Source organism: Oreochromis aureus, linkage group 5, assembly GCF_013358895.1.
Source record: "Oreochromis aureus strain Israel breed Guangdong linkage group 5, ZZ_aureus, whole genome shotgun sequence".
NCBI classification, from domain to species: domain Eukaryota; kingdom Metazoa; phylum Chordata; class Actinopteri; order Cichliformes; family Cichlidae; genus Oreochromis; species Oreochromis aureus.
Window position 1 is genome coordinate 32,198,431 of NC_052946.1, and position 14,712 is coordinate 32,213,142.

A 14,712-nucleotide genomic window follows, 5' to 3' on the forward strand; every position below is an offset into this window, starting at 1 on the left:
CAAAGTAATGCCAAACCTGAGTGAATGCCGACCCCTGCCCAGCAGCCAGCCCCTCAACCTCAACAGGTAGCAAACTGATAAGCAGTCAGGCTGCAGCCGCGTTTTCTACCTGTTCATGTTTCTAAAGCAGAATCACTGTGGTGATCGCCTAGAAGTCTCTTTGTGCTGGTTTCCATCTTTGCTTTGTGCTGTCGGCTTCATACCTAAATACTAAGAGAAAGATCGTATGTGTACCTCATTAGGATAGGAATTTGTGTTGACCAGTGGGATTGTAGCTTATATGTTTATATTGTTTAATGGTAATAATGAGACAATACATTGTCAGTTAATGTAAAGAGTAGTTACTTTCTCCTGGGAGTAATTAAGTACTCCATTACTTTTAAGAAAACTGTTCTGTGTAATGCATTAGTTTGTAGATGCAGTTAATTTGCATGAATGTCTGATATGCTCCTTAGCGATGGCGATGGTTGGAGCCAATGAGAACCCAGTGAGAATCGATAAGTGATATTGATAATTGAATTGAAATTGCTAAATTCTTATCAATTGCCATCCCTACTTGGTATGAGCTGTTTGTGGTGCATTTTCATCTGCATTTTGGTTATTTCTACCCAAAGGACATAGTTCCAGAAGCCTTGTAGTTTATTCTGATGCAACTATCAAACCAAAGCTGTGCTGTCATGTTCTTTGTAGAGAGAAAAAGCTTTCTTCTGACAGCCTCTCCAAACAAGTCATACTTGTTCAGTCTTTTTCTGATTGTACTGTCTTTAACATTTAGCTAAGTGAGTCCTGCAGATTCTGAGATATAGCTCCTGGGCTTTTTGCCGTTTCTCTGATTGTTGCATTATCTGATCTTGGGGTAAATTTGCTTTTATGTCCAAACCTGGGAAGAGAGTCATGTGATTTGAATCTTTTCCACTTGCGAATAATCTCTCTCAGTGCAGAATGACGAAGGTCAAATTGTTTGGAAATTACCTTATAACCCTTCTTGGATTGATGGGAAGTAACAGATGTTTGTTTAAGCTCACTGCTAAAACCTTTCCCCCTCAGCATTGTGTTAACAGACATCTGAATGTCCCAGACCAGCAAACTGACAAAATTTCTGCTTTTATGGAGGTGCTCGCACTTGCTGATCGTCAGTTAATCATGTGAACGTGATTATCAGCAACTGGCTGCTGCTTACCCTCTTAATTCTAATGGAAGCAGTAAGGCTTTACTGAGGCTTTTACTAACTGCTTTTGTATTTTAGCTTAGTCTTTGTTAAATAAGACAGTTTAGTATGTCATATGTCGTTGTTCCTCTAAGGTTTTACCTAATGTAAGAATTAAAACAGGTGTACCTTCTTTTTCACGTGACTGTACTTTGGTGATTGCCATTGAATAATATAATAATAAGGGGGAAAAACATGATGATAATGAAAAACAGTATTCAGGAGTTAAAAAAATGACCTCCAGCTCTGTCGGTTACATTGTGAAAGCCCGGCACACCCACACAGGTGTTATGAATTATTTGGGTTTCATGATATCTTAGCTGAGAAACCACTGTTGAAACTAAGCAGATTATCACAAAGGACTAATAAGTAAATTGTTAAGAAAAACAAAGTTTAACTGGATTATAAATTATAACATGGCATTAAAGAAGAAGAATGACTTGCAAATAAACTCGGGTGAGTAAGAGTGATGTCATGTCCACGCAGTTTGAAGAAGATATCTAATGAGGACAAACTGATGAAAACAATGGTGTTAATGTGCAGAATCTTTAAATTGTTGTTTATAGGGACAGTAATAATAATACAAAGGAAAACTGCTTTTGAGAGGTTATTTAGAGAGGTTTGTATTTTTTAGGCTTAACCCTCCCATATAACAACTAAAACCACTTTCATTATTCAATCCTTTTAAACAAGCCACAAGAAGACCCCGTCTCAAAGAAAGTAGGTTTTGGGAGGAAAGCGTCAGTAATTTTTTTGCAAATAGTTGTTCAAGTGGAAAAACCAGACATGTAGTGGAGAGCAGTCTGAGTTAGAGAAATGGTAAGCCAGAATTATTTTACTATTCAATACCCCTCTTTCTGCAGCTCAGTGGAGAAACACAAGCAAACACTAACTGTAGGTAATATTAAATTTCATTCTGCTGAAGCATCGTATTTCTTCAGTGGATGTCTGTGCAAATATTCTTAACACAGAAAAGGGTCAAATGTTTCTTTTGGGTTTCTTACACGGAAATGATTTTAGAAGCAAAATGAAATATCACACCAGCTTTGTATGTGAGCACATGAGAACGCTAACATGTTAACATCAAACTGTGACTTGTTATTGTAATGGTTAATATACAAACATTATTATCTTAAGTGTTTAGTAATTAATGTTTTTGTTTAAACAGCATCTCCTTCCATGTTCTTGAGTAGACAGTGAAGGAAATACTCAGATTAGTGGTTTACATTGAAGTGACACACATTTAAAATCTCACTTAATTCGTGGTGACTTAAAACATATTACATTAAAAATGTTCTTACAGTATAACCAATAACAGCAGTGCTGCAGAAAACAATGAGTCATTAAGTATGGCATTATTAGATTTTTGAGAAGAAGCAACTGTTTATTATCATCCATACTGGGGACAGGGGTTTGCTAATATACTTTATATCAAAGACCAGCATGTTCTGCAAAGTCTGGTTTTGAAACCTTGAGCCCAGTATTTTTCCTCTCATTATCATTGCTGTTTAAAACTAGATGTCACAAGTGAGGCGTGAATCTGGCATGCATGGTGCACTTATGTTGGCAACTTATCACTTACCTCCAGCTCTAACTTCCTTGTGATGACAATCAGGACTACAATGTACAAAATGAACAGCATGTTGTTTTCAGTCAGCCTTTGAGCTTGCATTCAGGAAAGTGCTCACTGAAGCCATGGGTAACAGAAGCCAATGACTAATTATATTTATAGACTTCTCTACAAATGGACATGTTTTAAAGTTACATTTATCATTTAAACTCTGTGAGTTTGTGGGATAAATTTACTACTCACAGCTCAGACATCTATAATAATGTGTTTCCTATTTTTAACATAACATGACATAAAAATGGTAAGTTTGTAAATACAGTCTTCAAACAGTAGGGAAGTAGAAAGCAGGAGTACAAAGAACAAAAACCAGCAACAAATGGAAACATGATAAAAAAGTATACTTAACTAAAGTGTTGTATTTGGCTACATAATCACTCACTTTAAACTGTAATTTTTAATTATTTATTTAATCTGATCACTTTCAATTCTCTCTCAACTAAACACTAAGGTTGGCTCGCAGGGTTTGAGGAGGTCTGAGCTAATCAGCAAAGACACACACACACAGAGGGAGAGAGAGAGAGAGAGAGAGAGAGAGAGAGAGAGAGTTGTCTGCATAAGTAAACATGGCTGCCTTATAAATATAAATTGCAGTCAATGGAGGTGGAATTCCTTTGCACTCACTCACCCAGCCACTAGTCCTCTTGGCTTCACTTTGAACACACCCGCAGCAGGTGCTTCCACTTGAACTAAGTGTGCAGTTGTGTTTTAGGCTGTGACTTTCAGGTTAAGTGTAATTCTGCCAAAACCAAAAACCAACCAAACAAACAAACAAACAAAAAAGCCTGGGAAGATTTGAGGAGACCTGTGTTTGGGGCTCAGTGACAGTCATCAGCAAGAAGCCGACTGAAGGTTGCCCGCTGCCTGTTGCGCCTCATCTTCAGGCACCAACCGGCCACTGGCTGGAAACAGCACTGCATCTGCCAGCATCCAGTCAAGTCATTGACTCAAGAACATCAGAGCATCATTGCTGGGTAAGAAGTTGCTCTCTTAAACAGGGTCTTGGATATTTCTGTAGCACAATCTTATTATAGGCCCATTATTTATAGGACATATGCTGTATATCTGAGATATGTGTGTTTGTGTGTGTCTATAGTTTTCTTAGTAGTCTTGAACAGTTCGTTTAACCTAATTAGTAACATCCAGAGATTTTGACTCTCAGTAATTAAAGGGAAAAGTTTAATTATTAAATACATCCCCTGTCTTAATGTGAAAGTTAAGAGTAAAAATATTAAAAAGAAACATTCAGACATTCCTGAACCAACTGCAGATCAGATTAAGCAAATAAATAAATACCCAGTCAAATATAAAAGGAAAAAAGAGACTGAGACCTGTTTTTCTTCTTTCATAAATCTCATGCAAATCTGAAAGTTTCCATTCAGAAAGGAAATATGCAAAATGTGGTCAGAAAAAATGCTGTTGTCAGTTAGGTACCATAAACCACAGCAATAGACTGACTTTGAAACAAACCAAAAAACCCAACAGATTTCTTTCTGCTGTCACTGTGGGATGAGACGGGGGATTTCACTGTGGTTTTAATCAAAGGTGGAAATCAAATACGGCTGCAACTACCTGAGACAGAAAGAAGAGAAATTCCAAAGAGGAATAACAGAAGCGGATTGTTTGTTCTGTTTCTTCTATGGGTACAGGTGCATTTATATTCCTTTTCATGTCAAGCTAATCGATTATTTTTCAGAGGCCTTGTGACCTTGTTAGTATGGAAATGTATGAAATTATTTTTGTCTTTAGAGGCCTTACATTTTTAAAGCCAAAGTTTAAATGTAGAATCTATATAAATCTTAACAACCCTTTTTAATTCATGGCACAGATAACAAGATAGCACAGATAATCACACGTAAGGCATAACATTGTACAAACAGTGGGGTAAGAAAAACAGAAAAGACCTTTCTATTCCCCCCCAAAGTTTGCTTTTCTCCCTTCATCAAAATATATAAACCACATCTCCTGATAATTTCATGCAATACTTGGTTACTTGATTCAGGAGGTTTGGTATGAAATACTGGGGCAGGTTTTTACACAATCAAAGAGTAGTTCTTTCCTGGTTGTCGGACCAGGTCTGAAGTCAAAAGTGTTTTTAAAGCTTTGAAACAGATATCGTATCATATAAACACAGAAATAATGGCACACAATTTCATAGCTTTGCAATCAGTACACGTGAAAGGTAACAGTGATGATTGTGTAAAGAATGAACAAACCCTAGCTCCTTTTTCACTTCCATTGGGGGGGTGAGACCTGACTTCTCATGAACAATCTGCTGCCTCTGATCGCTCAGGAGACTCAAAATTATCCGTGATTCTCTTCTAAAGAAGCACACACAGTTTGCTGACAGTTATTTCAGATTTGCAATAAGTTTCAAACTCCGCACAAGTTAAAAAATGAAATTATATAAACAAAAAGTAAAAGATTAATGTTCCCATGAACTGGTCATATGCAAATATGAACTAGTTGCATCTAGAAAAAACCAGTTGATGGTTCAACCAAATCCTCTACATATGCCCTGTTAGACGTACAGGATTTGTTCCTTGTTCATTCTTACATGTTTTTCTCTTCAGTGACTTCACTGCCCATTTCCCTCACACTTGCAGGATTTCAGTTATGTTGGGTCAAGTGCGAAATTTTCTGATAGTTTCTGTATTTTTTTCTTTGTTTCTTTGTTTTTAATTTTATTCCTAGCATTTGAAAGTTAAACAGAGTGCCTGTTTGCCAGCGTGTGCTATGATCTGATAAAGTTATGAGTAGTGAATTGTGTCTCAAATAACATATATCATCACACTTTGTAAGGCAGCTGATGAAAAGGGCCATCGTTGTGTTTAACATTTAAAAAACTGGGTTTTTTTTTTTTTTTTTGCTTGTTTGATTTTTTTTCTTTAATCTTGTGATGATTTACGATTTAAACCCAGCGCTCAAGAAAACGCCCGAGGCCACGTAGCGGCAGCCCTTATATCTGCCTTTGCTAGAACAGTGACAGGTTTATTTTTTTATCCCATTTTCAAGTTCTCCAATCTTTAGGTCCAACCCCAATTAAATGAGGTTTATTATCAGCATAATTAGCTCTAAGTAGCCTCTTTGTCAAGATTAATTTAGACCAACATCAAAGCCATTTTCCTTGGATATTGGCTTAATGCCTGCACACCTGACTAACAGCAGATATGAATCACCATACATCCCCTAGCAGTGTGGGTGGTTGGAAAAATTTGTTAAAAACAGAGTTTAATGGGATCAGTATTATAAGGCAGTGCAGGTACAAGCACACGAAATAAACCTTTATTGCATTTCATAAAATAAGCACATAAACTGAAGCTAATTTATAACGTGAACAGAGCACCTGCACATGTCACTGCTGCAATAAAAATTCCCTAAGGGAGCAATCTGCAGATCTAAATCTCCTCCTCCAACCAGCAGGCGTTTCTTTGCAGAGCAACAGTCATACTAAGTAAGAAGAAGATGAAATTCCTTCCGTTTTTCTCTGAACAATGACTTCATGAGTGGGTCCAAATTTCCCATGAGGAACAATAACAGGGAAAAAACAGGGGGTGGGGGAGTGTCACATGGCAAACAGTCACTCTGGGCTGTATACGCTTCTTTAATACCAGACTGAAACACTACCAGCATAACACTCAGTGTGTTTTGATTATGCCTTGATAGATGGCATCAGATCTAATCTCTGACCTTTTCTCTTTTTTTGGTGCTTGAATGGATTCATCCAAGTTAAACAAGACGAGACATTTGGAGTTGTTTTAATCACTACTCATTAACTATAAATTAAACACTTACCTGTCTTCTTTCACAAAACTGTTCAACAATGCTGAATTGGCTCGCAGGTTAATATTTAGCTAGATTGGCTCCACTGGTTTGCAAATTTCACCACTTTCATTTTAGGAAATGAATTTTTCCAGATAAAAATATGACCTACAGGTTGGGCAAAAGGCATTTTACATTTTAAAAAAAATCTCTTCACGCAGCTGTAACCATACAAAACTTAAGGCAGTGATACAAACTTCACCTCACATAATCACCGTATTTATGTTAAATAAGACCAAGCAGGTGGAAAAAATATGGTTCCCAGGGTGGGCGCCAGCATGGATGGAGTCCCATTCCTTCTGATTCCAAGGCTGACTTTGTTGAGTAAATGGAGCAAGCTCTAATGCTCCTGAAATGAATATCAGCGTCTTGACCAAACTCATTTAGAGATCAGTCAGGGCCTTAATCCATCTCTGCAGGGGTGGGTGTTTGTGTCTTTCTCTGGTGTCCCCTCTTCCTTTTGGAAAAAGGTAATATGGCTAAATTTGCTTTGCTAATGGGCTTAGCGCAAGCTGTTACAGAGCAGAGTTGACACACAGCGGCAGGCTTGGATACCAGGGGCTTTTAATCTGACTGACTGATGGAGTAAAAGGCAGGGTGGGTGATAGTTTACGAGAAGTTTAGAGATAAAAGGAAGACTGTGGAGGCTATTTATCAATGGCATGCTGAGGTCCAAGAGCTAGAAGGAGATTTTTTTTTCTTTTTGCAGTCAAATTTCATTTAGGTGTGTTTGGCAACAGTGGAAATCCAGTTTTAGCTTGTTCAGATTTTACATTTCTTTTTAGGTGGATATAGCCACGCAGTCCAGGTTTTCCCATTGCAGGCTAATGCGCCTGACCTCAATAGGAGACCAGTTCAGACAGCAGCTTCAGGGAGTGTGTAATCTGAAATCCCACATAACAGACAATAATTCTCAACTGAGTTGGTTTATTTTGATAATGGAAAGAGAGAATCGTTTCTGAACGATAAGAGATAAGAGATTCTGTATTATGTGTGTGTGGTGATAAAATGATGACAGGTTAAACTGGGAAAACCTTACATGGAACAACAAAAATGTATTTAAAATAAGAGAACTGGTAATGACAAGTAAAAGCATTTTAACAAGAACAAGAGTAGGAAAAAAATCAAAGGTACAAACAGCATAAGCAACAAAACAAAACAGATAAGACCGTGGTCAGTGCAGCACGGCTGAGAAATTCACGTTTGTTAAAGTTTTGCAAACTAAATTGATTCTTTTTCTTTCGAGAGCTCTCATGTCTTCGTGGTTTGTTTCAAAGTTACCCTTACTGTTGGTTTTGACTCAGTGGATGTTGTATATTACTTTTGCAAATTTTACAAGACTTTAATTGTTTGCACTTTGACGAATTAAATGGTGACGCTCCCTAAACATGTGCTCTGTGGGAGTTTACTTCCTTTACTGTGGCATCAGCCACAGCTGCTGATAACCTGCTGCTGTGTCCTCCCATTTACCAGCTGTGGCAGGTAAGCATTATGGGTATCATAATCAAGATTACACTTGTGCTACAGCTCACAAACCTTCATAAGTGTACACATTTAAAGGCCACCTCCTATTAAAGGGCTGTTTTCATAAAGCCTACTCTTCATAAAACAGACATTTTGGCTGGGCAGATTTTATGCACGCTCTTCTCTCCACATTATCTAACTTCGATTTGATTAAAATCTCCAGCTGACAGTGGAGACAGAGGGCTGCAGAGACGGCACCTTGAAAGCCCGGGCAGACAGCAGAGCTGTTTCGGGTCTCAATACAAGTCACCTACCCCCATGAAACAAATCATTCTGGGCCACTGACCCTCAAATAAGAGACTCAGTCAAATCCATTTTGCCCCACGCCTGTCAGCACTGTGTGTGTTTTAACTGTTTTCAGGGTCAGTATCTCCATTAGACTTATAGAGCTTCTTATAGAGCCTACACCAGCACAGTCTCACCTCAGTTCTCTGCACATTCACATGCACAACTCTGATGGAGATCATTGCAAAACTAAAGCAGCTGTCATTTTAGTATCTTGAGAAACAAAGGAGAGGAACTGTTGTGAAAAGGTAACCATGACTTAAATCATGATTTTTTTTGCATATTTTTTTTGACTAAATTACTTAAAATGAACTAATGTCTGCTGCAGATTTAAGTGGCATACACACCTGTTACATGGGCTTATGTGACAGAGAGATCTTTCAGATTTTATGCTACGCTGAATAGTTACAAACTTTTAAATCACGTCTCATTTCATTTGCAGTTCACAGCGTAGAAGTTTAATGTGGCTTTTTGTGTTTCTTTTTTTTTCTCTCTCCCTCTCAGGACCAGTTATGTCAAACCCAGTGGGCAGCGTACCTGAAACCACATCGTATGGGTCTCGGATTGGGATGACAGAGGACTCCCTCTCCATCCTGGAGCAAAGCAGAGGCTGCGAAGACCCCTGGGAGATGGGGGAAACCAAACCAAACGTGGAAGCCCTGGAGCGGGGCATGCCAGGCGTCTACCTCTCCTGCTTCGACATGCTCCTCACAGAAGATGCTACTTGGCTGGTGAAAGTTTCAGAGGCCTCTTCAGCACTGGCTTTACCCATGAGCCGCGTAGAACCCCGGGAGGAACCGGAGCAGTGCCCGGTCATTGATAGCCAGGAACAGGGGATCTCTCCTGGCCTGGAGGGGCAGGAGGAGGAGCGATCTCTGGAGCAGGTGCAGAGCATGGTTGTGGGAGAAGTACTGAAGGACATTGAAACAGCCTGCAAACTGCTCAACATCACCCCAGGTAGGCTGCTTTCCAGCACACCTACTCCTGCTGCTGTGGCGAGTGTATTACTGCGTATAACTGACAAAGAAGCTGACCTTAAACAAAACATATTTCATCTCCCCCAAAATGCTGAAGTGTTTCTCTTTATTTGCAAATACAGAAGTATTGATCCAGATACTTAAGCTACTGGATCTTACTCGCAAAATCAACACATATTTGTGTGGACACAAGATGACAGAACTCCTAAATCATATCCTTACTGACGCAAAGCTGTGTTTGCCTGCTCCAGGATCTGTTTAATCCTGACCTTTGCAAAGGTACTCCTGGATTGTAATAGTGATGGTTCTTGCCTGCCAGTAGACGTGTACACAGTCTTAAGGGCGAGGCCTCTCCTGCTCATAAAGCAAACAGAGGAAGCGTTTTTCATGTATTGTATGGCTTCTAGCTGTTATAAACCTATGCAATCCCCAATCGTCTGTTCTACTGATTAAAACTGTTGTGGCATAAAAGCTTGGTAATCTTGTGGTTTCAGCAGATTTATTATGAGTCAAGGGCAAACAAAATACAGACAGGGTAAAGGTGAAAACAATATTGATATATAAATGACTTATCTTGATCCATATGACATTAGTGTCACTAAAGAAATGGTCCAAGATAAGGTCATTTATTGCATTGGCAGCTGGAAGTTTTCTCACTGATTTCATATCTATTTCCGCCTGTAGATCCGATAGAGTGGAATACTGGGAATGTCCAGAAGTGGCTGCTCTGGACTGAACATCTCTACAGATTGCCCCATGCGGGAAAGGCCTTCCAGGAGCTGACGGGAAAGGATCTGTGCGCCATGAGCGAGGAGGAGTTTCGCCAGCGTTCCCCGCAGTGTGGAGACACGCTGCACGCACACCTGGACATATGGAAGTCAGGTAATATTTATTTAACACGTTCAACATGTGCAGCCTGCTGCACCCCCTGTGATGATTTTATTATCGGATGTTTGGCTGCTGTGAACTTTTGAGTGGGTGTAAATTTTATTACTGCATTCATGTGTGTTTGGGTGGGATTATTTGAAGTTCTAGCCTTTTCTTAGCTTGAACTTTTCTGCATCTGTTTACTTTCCAGCTGCATGGATGAAAGAGCGGTTTTCCATTGGAGACACTAAAACTACAGGTAAGATTCTTATGTTTGCATTAGCTGTCATGCAAGTTGCATTCACACAAAAAATCCAACGCACAGTATAATTTTAACACTGTATTTTACATAGACGCTAATAACTATATGCTGCAGGATTTCAGTGAAAAATCAAGATTTGCATTGTGTATATTCAATGCCCTGATGAAAGGGCTCCTTGATTTTTTGGTCCCTCACGGTACAGAGCTTTTTCATTGAAACAATACACAAGAACCCCGAGGACTGAATGGTTTTGTTTTGCTGTGCAGGCAGCGAGGAGCTATGGTCTGAGGCAGATTCATCTTGTTCAGGTCAACCTATTCATCTGTGGCAGTTTCTCAGAGAGCTCCTGCTCAAACCCCACAACTATGGACGTTGCATTCGCTGGCTCAATAAAGAAAAGGGTACTTTCATTTTCATTTCATTTATTCTTTATTTGCTCTATTTAGTCCTTGAACACATGAATAAAACTTAATTTACCTGCTGTTTTTAAATAAAAATGTGAGAAAAATGTGTATGACATTGTGCTATTACAATTTAAGTGCTTTCTTCTTTTATGCTTCAGCTTAAAATAAAATGTATTTTTTTTTACATTTCAATTTTTGTCCCAACTGCTTTTATCTTTTATTAGTTCATCTACTGTTCAGAGCTATGCAGACTTTTATGGGCTCATCATACTGCTTTGAAGCTCCAAAATCTTGACACATTAATTTAAAAAAATCAAAAAACAAACTGGAAATATTTTGAATGAGAGTAAAAGTTTTCAATAAAATTGCAATATTACAATTTAAAAGTAATAATTGTAGGACAACACTACATAAGGGGGCCATGTGTGTGCAAAATTAGTAAATAGAACAAATATAGTTATTTCATTCACTGTTCTTATTTTAAGGTGGATTTAAATCAGAACCTAAGAGTGTGCAGGCCTCCCTCCTTTTTTCCCAACCTTAAATGCAATAGTACAAATTGGTACAAACACTACACAATAAAAATCAGCCACACACAATAAGAACACCGTTAAAGCATATTTAAAGTGAAACCACAATGGAGTGAATGCCGGATGTATGTCAGGTTTTCACTTATTGGGTTTGTTAATGCCTTAAAGGCAAAAAGCATGCCAAATGAAATATGAGTCCAAGTGGAGGACTTTTTATGTGTGCACATAAAGTGTAATCATTCATTGTTTTGCACGTGTTGTATTGTGTGGTAATAACTGCTTTTGATTCCCACCAGGTATTTTCAAAATCGAAGACTCTGCCCACGTCGCGAGACTGTGGGGACTCCGAAAGAATCGACCTGCAATGAACTACGACAAGCTGAGCCGTTCCATACGTCAGTACTACAAGAAAGGCATCATCCGCAAGCCCGACGTGTCTCAGAGACTGGTCTACCAGTTTGTTCACCCAGTATGAGACTGAAAGCAAAGTGAGAGGAGAAGGCGGAGGACGATGAGATGGGAACTCGGAAAATTATAAAGACAAATTGTGTCACCATGCACCCGAACACCTAATTCCTGAGATGAAAAGGTGACATGGAACATGTGCACTGAATTACCCCGATGGTACACACCTGACTGCCAACACTGAAGTAACAGCTGGCAGCTGCTGCAGTCTTATCTGTGCAAAGCCAGACAGGAAGAGACAAAAACAGTGTAGCTGTTGAGGCTTTTTCCTGCTGCAAAATTAAAAAGACAACAGAATAAAAAAACAAAGACAAAGCAAAACAGAAAAACAGTACATGAACTGCCTTATTATTTGCATGATCTGCCTGTTTATGTTTCCCTATTGTGATTTCTAAATATCTTGAGCTCAAATCAAAGCGTTACAACTGATGGCTCTTCGGTAAAAGCGTCTACAGCTGCACTGGCTTTGTCTGAACAGGAAACTCTTCTTATCTCATCTTAAAGCTACTGAGAAATGGACTTCCTCTTTTTAGGCATTGCCTCAAATCCTGCTGTGGAAGTGTAATAGGGACTCTTGTATATATGTTTGTTTTCTAATGTATAACTTCTGAAGTGTGATGCATTCCTCTTTGAATAGCTTTATATAGTTTACCCTGCCTGGTCCATTTACAGAGCCGTATACTGCAATTAATACTGTGGGTCTTTGAAACCCAAAGTTTTCCGAATTTAATAAACCAAAAAGACTTGAAATGAATAATCATATACAAATGGAGACAAAATATGCAATAAAAATAAAGTTTTACCTGAGAATTGACGTGACATGTTGCACAAATTCATCATTCCTGGAATATGAAATGATTTTTTTCAGCCATTATGGGTTGGCAACTTGAAACACGGGATAAATTATTAAAACTCTTTTTTTTTTCATTCTGTTTTATTAGTTGTTTATGCAACTTTGGATGGCAGAGGGCTGGAGCCTATCCCAGCTGTCATAGGATCAGAGAACACCCTGGACAGGTTGCCAGTCTGTCACCAACTAGTCATACTCACATTCACACCTGCAGCCAAGTTAGGATCACCAGTTAACCCAGTAGTATATCCTCAAACACAGAGCCTCTTTAGCTGGGGCCTAGACTAGCAGGGGAAAAATATGAAGTGAAAAATAAGCTGAATGAACATTTTGCTGGTTCTATTATGATAACCCATGATGCACTTTTAATGAGTTGGGTTTTTTTTTTTTACTTATAAAGTAGGGAAAGCACAGGGCAAACATGTAAATGAGATACAGAGAGGTCTGAGCCAACCACTAGAAAACGCTGCGAGTCACGGGTTAACTTTTGTTTTTAAATGCTCAATTGTCAAATGATGTCACGATCTCAGTGTCAACTTACTGCTGCACCTGTTAAACAATCAAAAAAGTCAAGATAAAAAATAATTCAACTGCACCATGACAACAAAACTGCAGATATACTCTATTGAAAAAATTAAAAGAATTCATAATTAAAATGTCAAAAGTTTAGCATGTTATTCTTGCCATAAAGTCTGGACACAGGGTTTAATAATCTCACATAAGGGAGCTGCACTGGAGGTTTGCTAGCAGTTTGTTCTGTTGTTGCGGACAGCAGCAGGGTGAAAAGATTGTGGCTGTGGTGAGTATTTCTTTATAGGGTCCATTGGGATCTGCACAAAAACCTACCCTTCAAAACCTTCCAGTCCTGGGAAGCTGTGCTCATCTGATTCCTACAGCGGTTGATCAGATCCCTACAAACTAATGTGGCGCAAAGAATACATTTGTGAAGGACAAGATGCGGCTTGAGCTAAAGCTGTGCATGCTCCGTATTGATGCAGCTGTTTTTTTGTTTTTCTTGTATTATTACAACCCTCTCTCCCCTTTTATTTCCCAATAACTGTAAAAACAGTTAACTGCTCTTCCACAGATTGGCAGTGTTTTGAGCCAAAGGTGCCTTGTGACTCACATGTTGACTTTGCAACAGGAGCAAATTAAACTAGAGTCAAGAGATAAAAACAAAATGTGCAATACAGTAGGACACCGGGTCACCCTGCTCATGCCAGATGCTTGCTGTTGCTCCTGAGGGAACAAGAATGTAGCACATGAACTTAGCCTTCCTTAGAGCACTTAAAAAAACAATGTGCAATTTTTCTGAGTTTTCTTTACTAGAACATAGATGTGTGATGACTGGGCAAATAAATAGTAGATAAAAACCAAGGCTAGGCCCATGGCAGCAGATATGGTGCAGGCCTGCTTTTGTTTAATCTACAAATGAATTCGCCAGGCATTACATTTACACAGCTCTCGTGGTTTCCACCAGCAACAATCACTAATTGGGAAACACCTGCTAATGAGCCTCACTTTGCTTGTATCGTGTTTCCTTTTTTCGCAAAAGTGATGTAAAAATGTCTTATATTATAAACTATAATGAAAGCTGTCACCAACACCAGACATAAATAATGAATTTACACTTAAGTATAGAACACTAAAAAGGCCAAGCAAGTCTCCCATACGATTTCATTCTTGGTCTCTGCCAGAACCTTTCAATAATGTTCAAACCCCCAGAGACACAATGTCCATATGTCATAACACAGATGATTCATTTTGCACACATAACCTACGCAAATGTGCTTATATGTGGTGATCAATGACATTCCTGTTGCCAATATTGTCTCTTTAACTCACAGGCTCTGCTTACAGAGAGTAGCTGCTTGAATGCCTGGATGAGAGCA

General features: G+C 38.9%; 1 protein-coding gene across 1 annotated transcript; it reads left to right on the top strand.

Annotated features, from left to right (window-relative positions):
- Positions 1–3,461: 3,461 nt before the first annotated feature.
- On the top strand, positions 3,462–12,774 carry LOC116320298 (SAM pointed domain-containing Ets transcription factor). The gene is made up of 6 exons (XM_031739869.2): positions 3,462–3,808; positions 8,970–9,422; positions 10,127–10,324; positions 10,521–10,568; positions 10,838–10,972; positions 11,802–12,774. The coding sequence occupies exons 2-6, from the start codon at positions 8,978–8,980 to the stop codon at positions 11,978–11,980; spliced, it is 1,005 nt and encodes a 334-aa protein (XP_031595729.1). The 5' UTR covers positions 3,462–3,808; positions 8,970–8,977; the 3' UTR covers positions 11,981–12,774.
- Positions 12,775–14,712: the final 1,938 nt, after the last annotated feature.

Excerpts from the sequence above, each read along its gene's own strand:
- LOC116320298 (XM_031739869.2), top strand. The coding sequence starts at position 8,978 with ATGTCAAACCCAGTGGGCAGCGTACCTGAAACCACATCGTATGGGTCT. Across the intron at positions 9,423-10,126 it reads ACTGCTCAACATCACCCCAG|ATCCGATAGAGTGGAATACT; the intron begins GTAGGCTGCTTT and ends TTCCGCCTGTAG. Across the intron at positions 10,973-11,801 it reads CTGGCTCAATAAAGAAAAGG|GTATTTTCAAAATCGAAGAC; the intron begins GTACTTTCATTT and ends GATTCCCACCAG.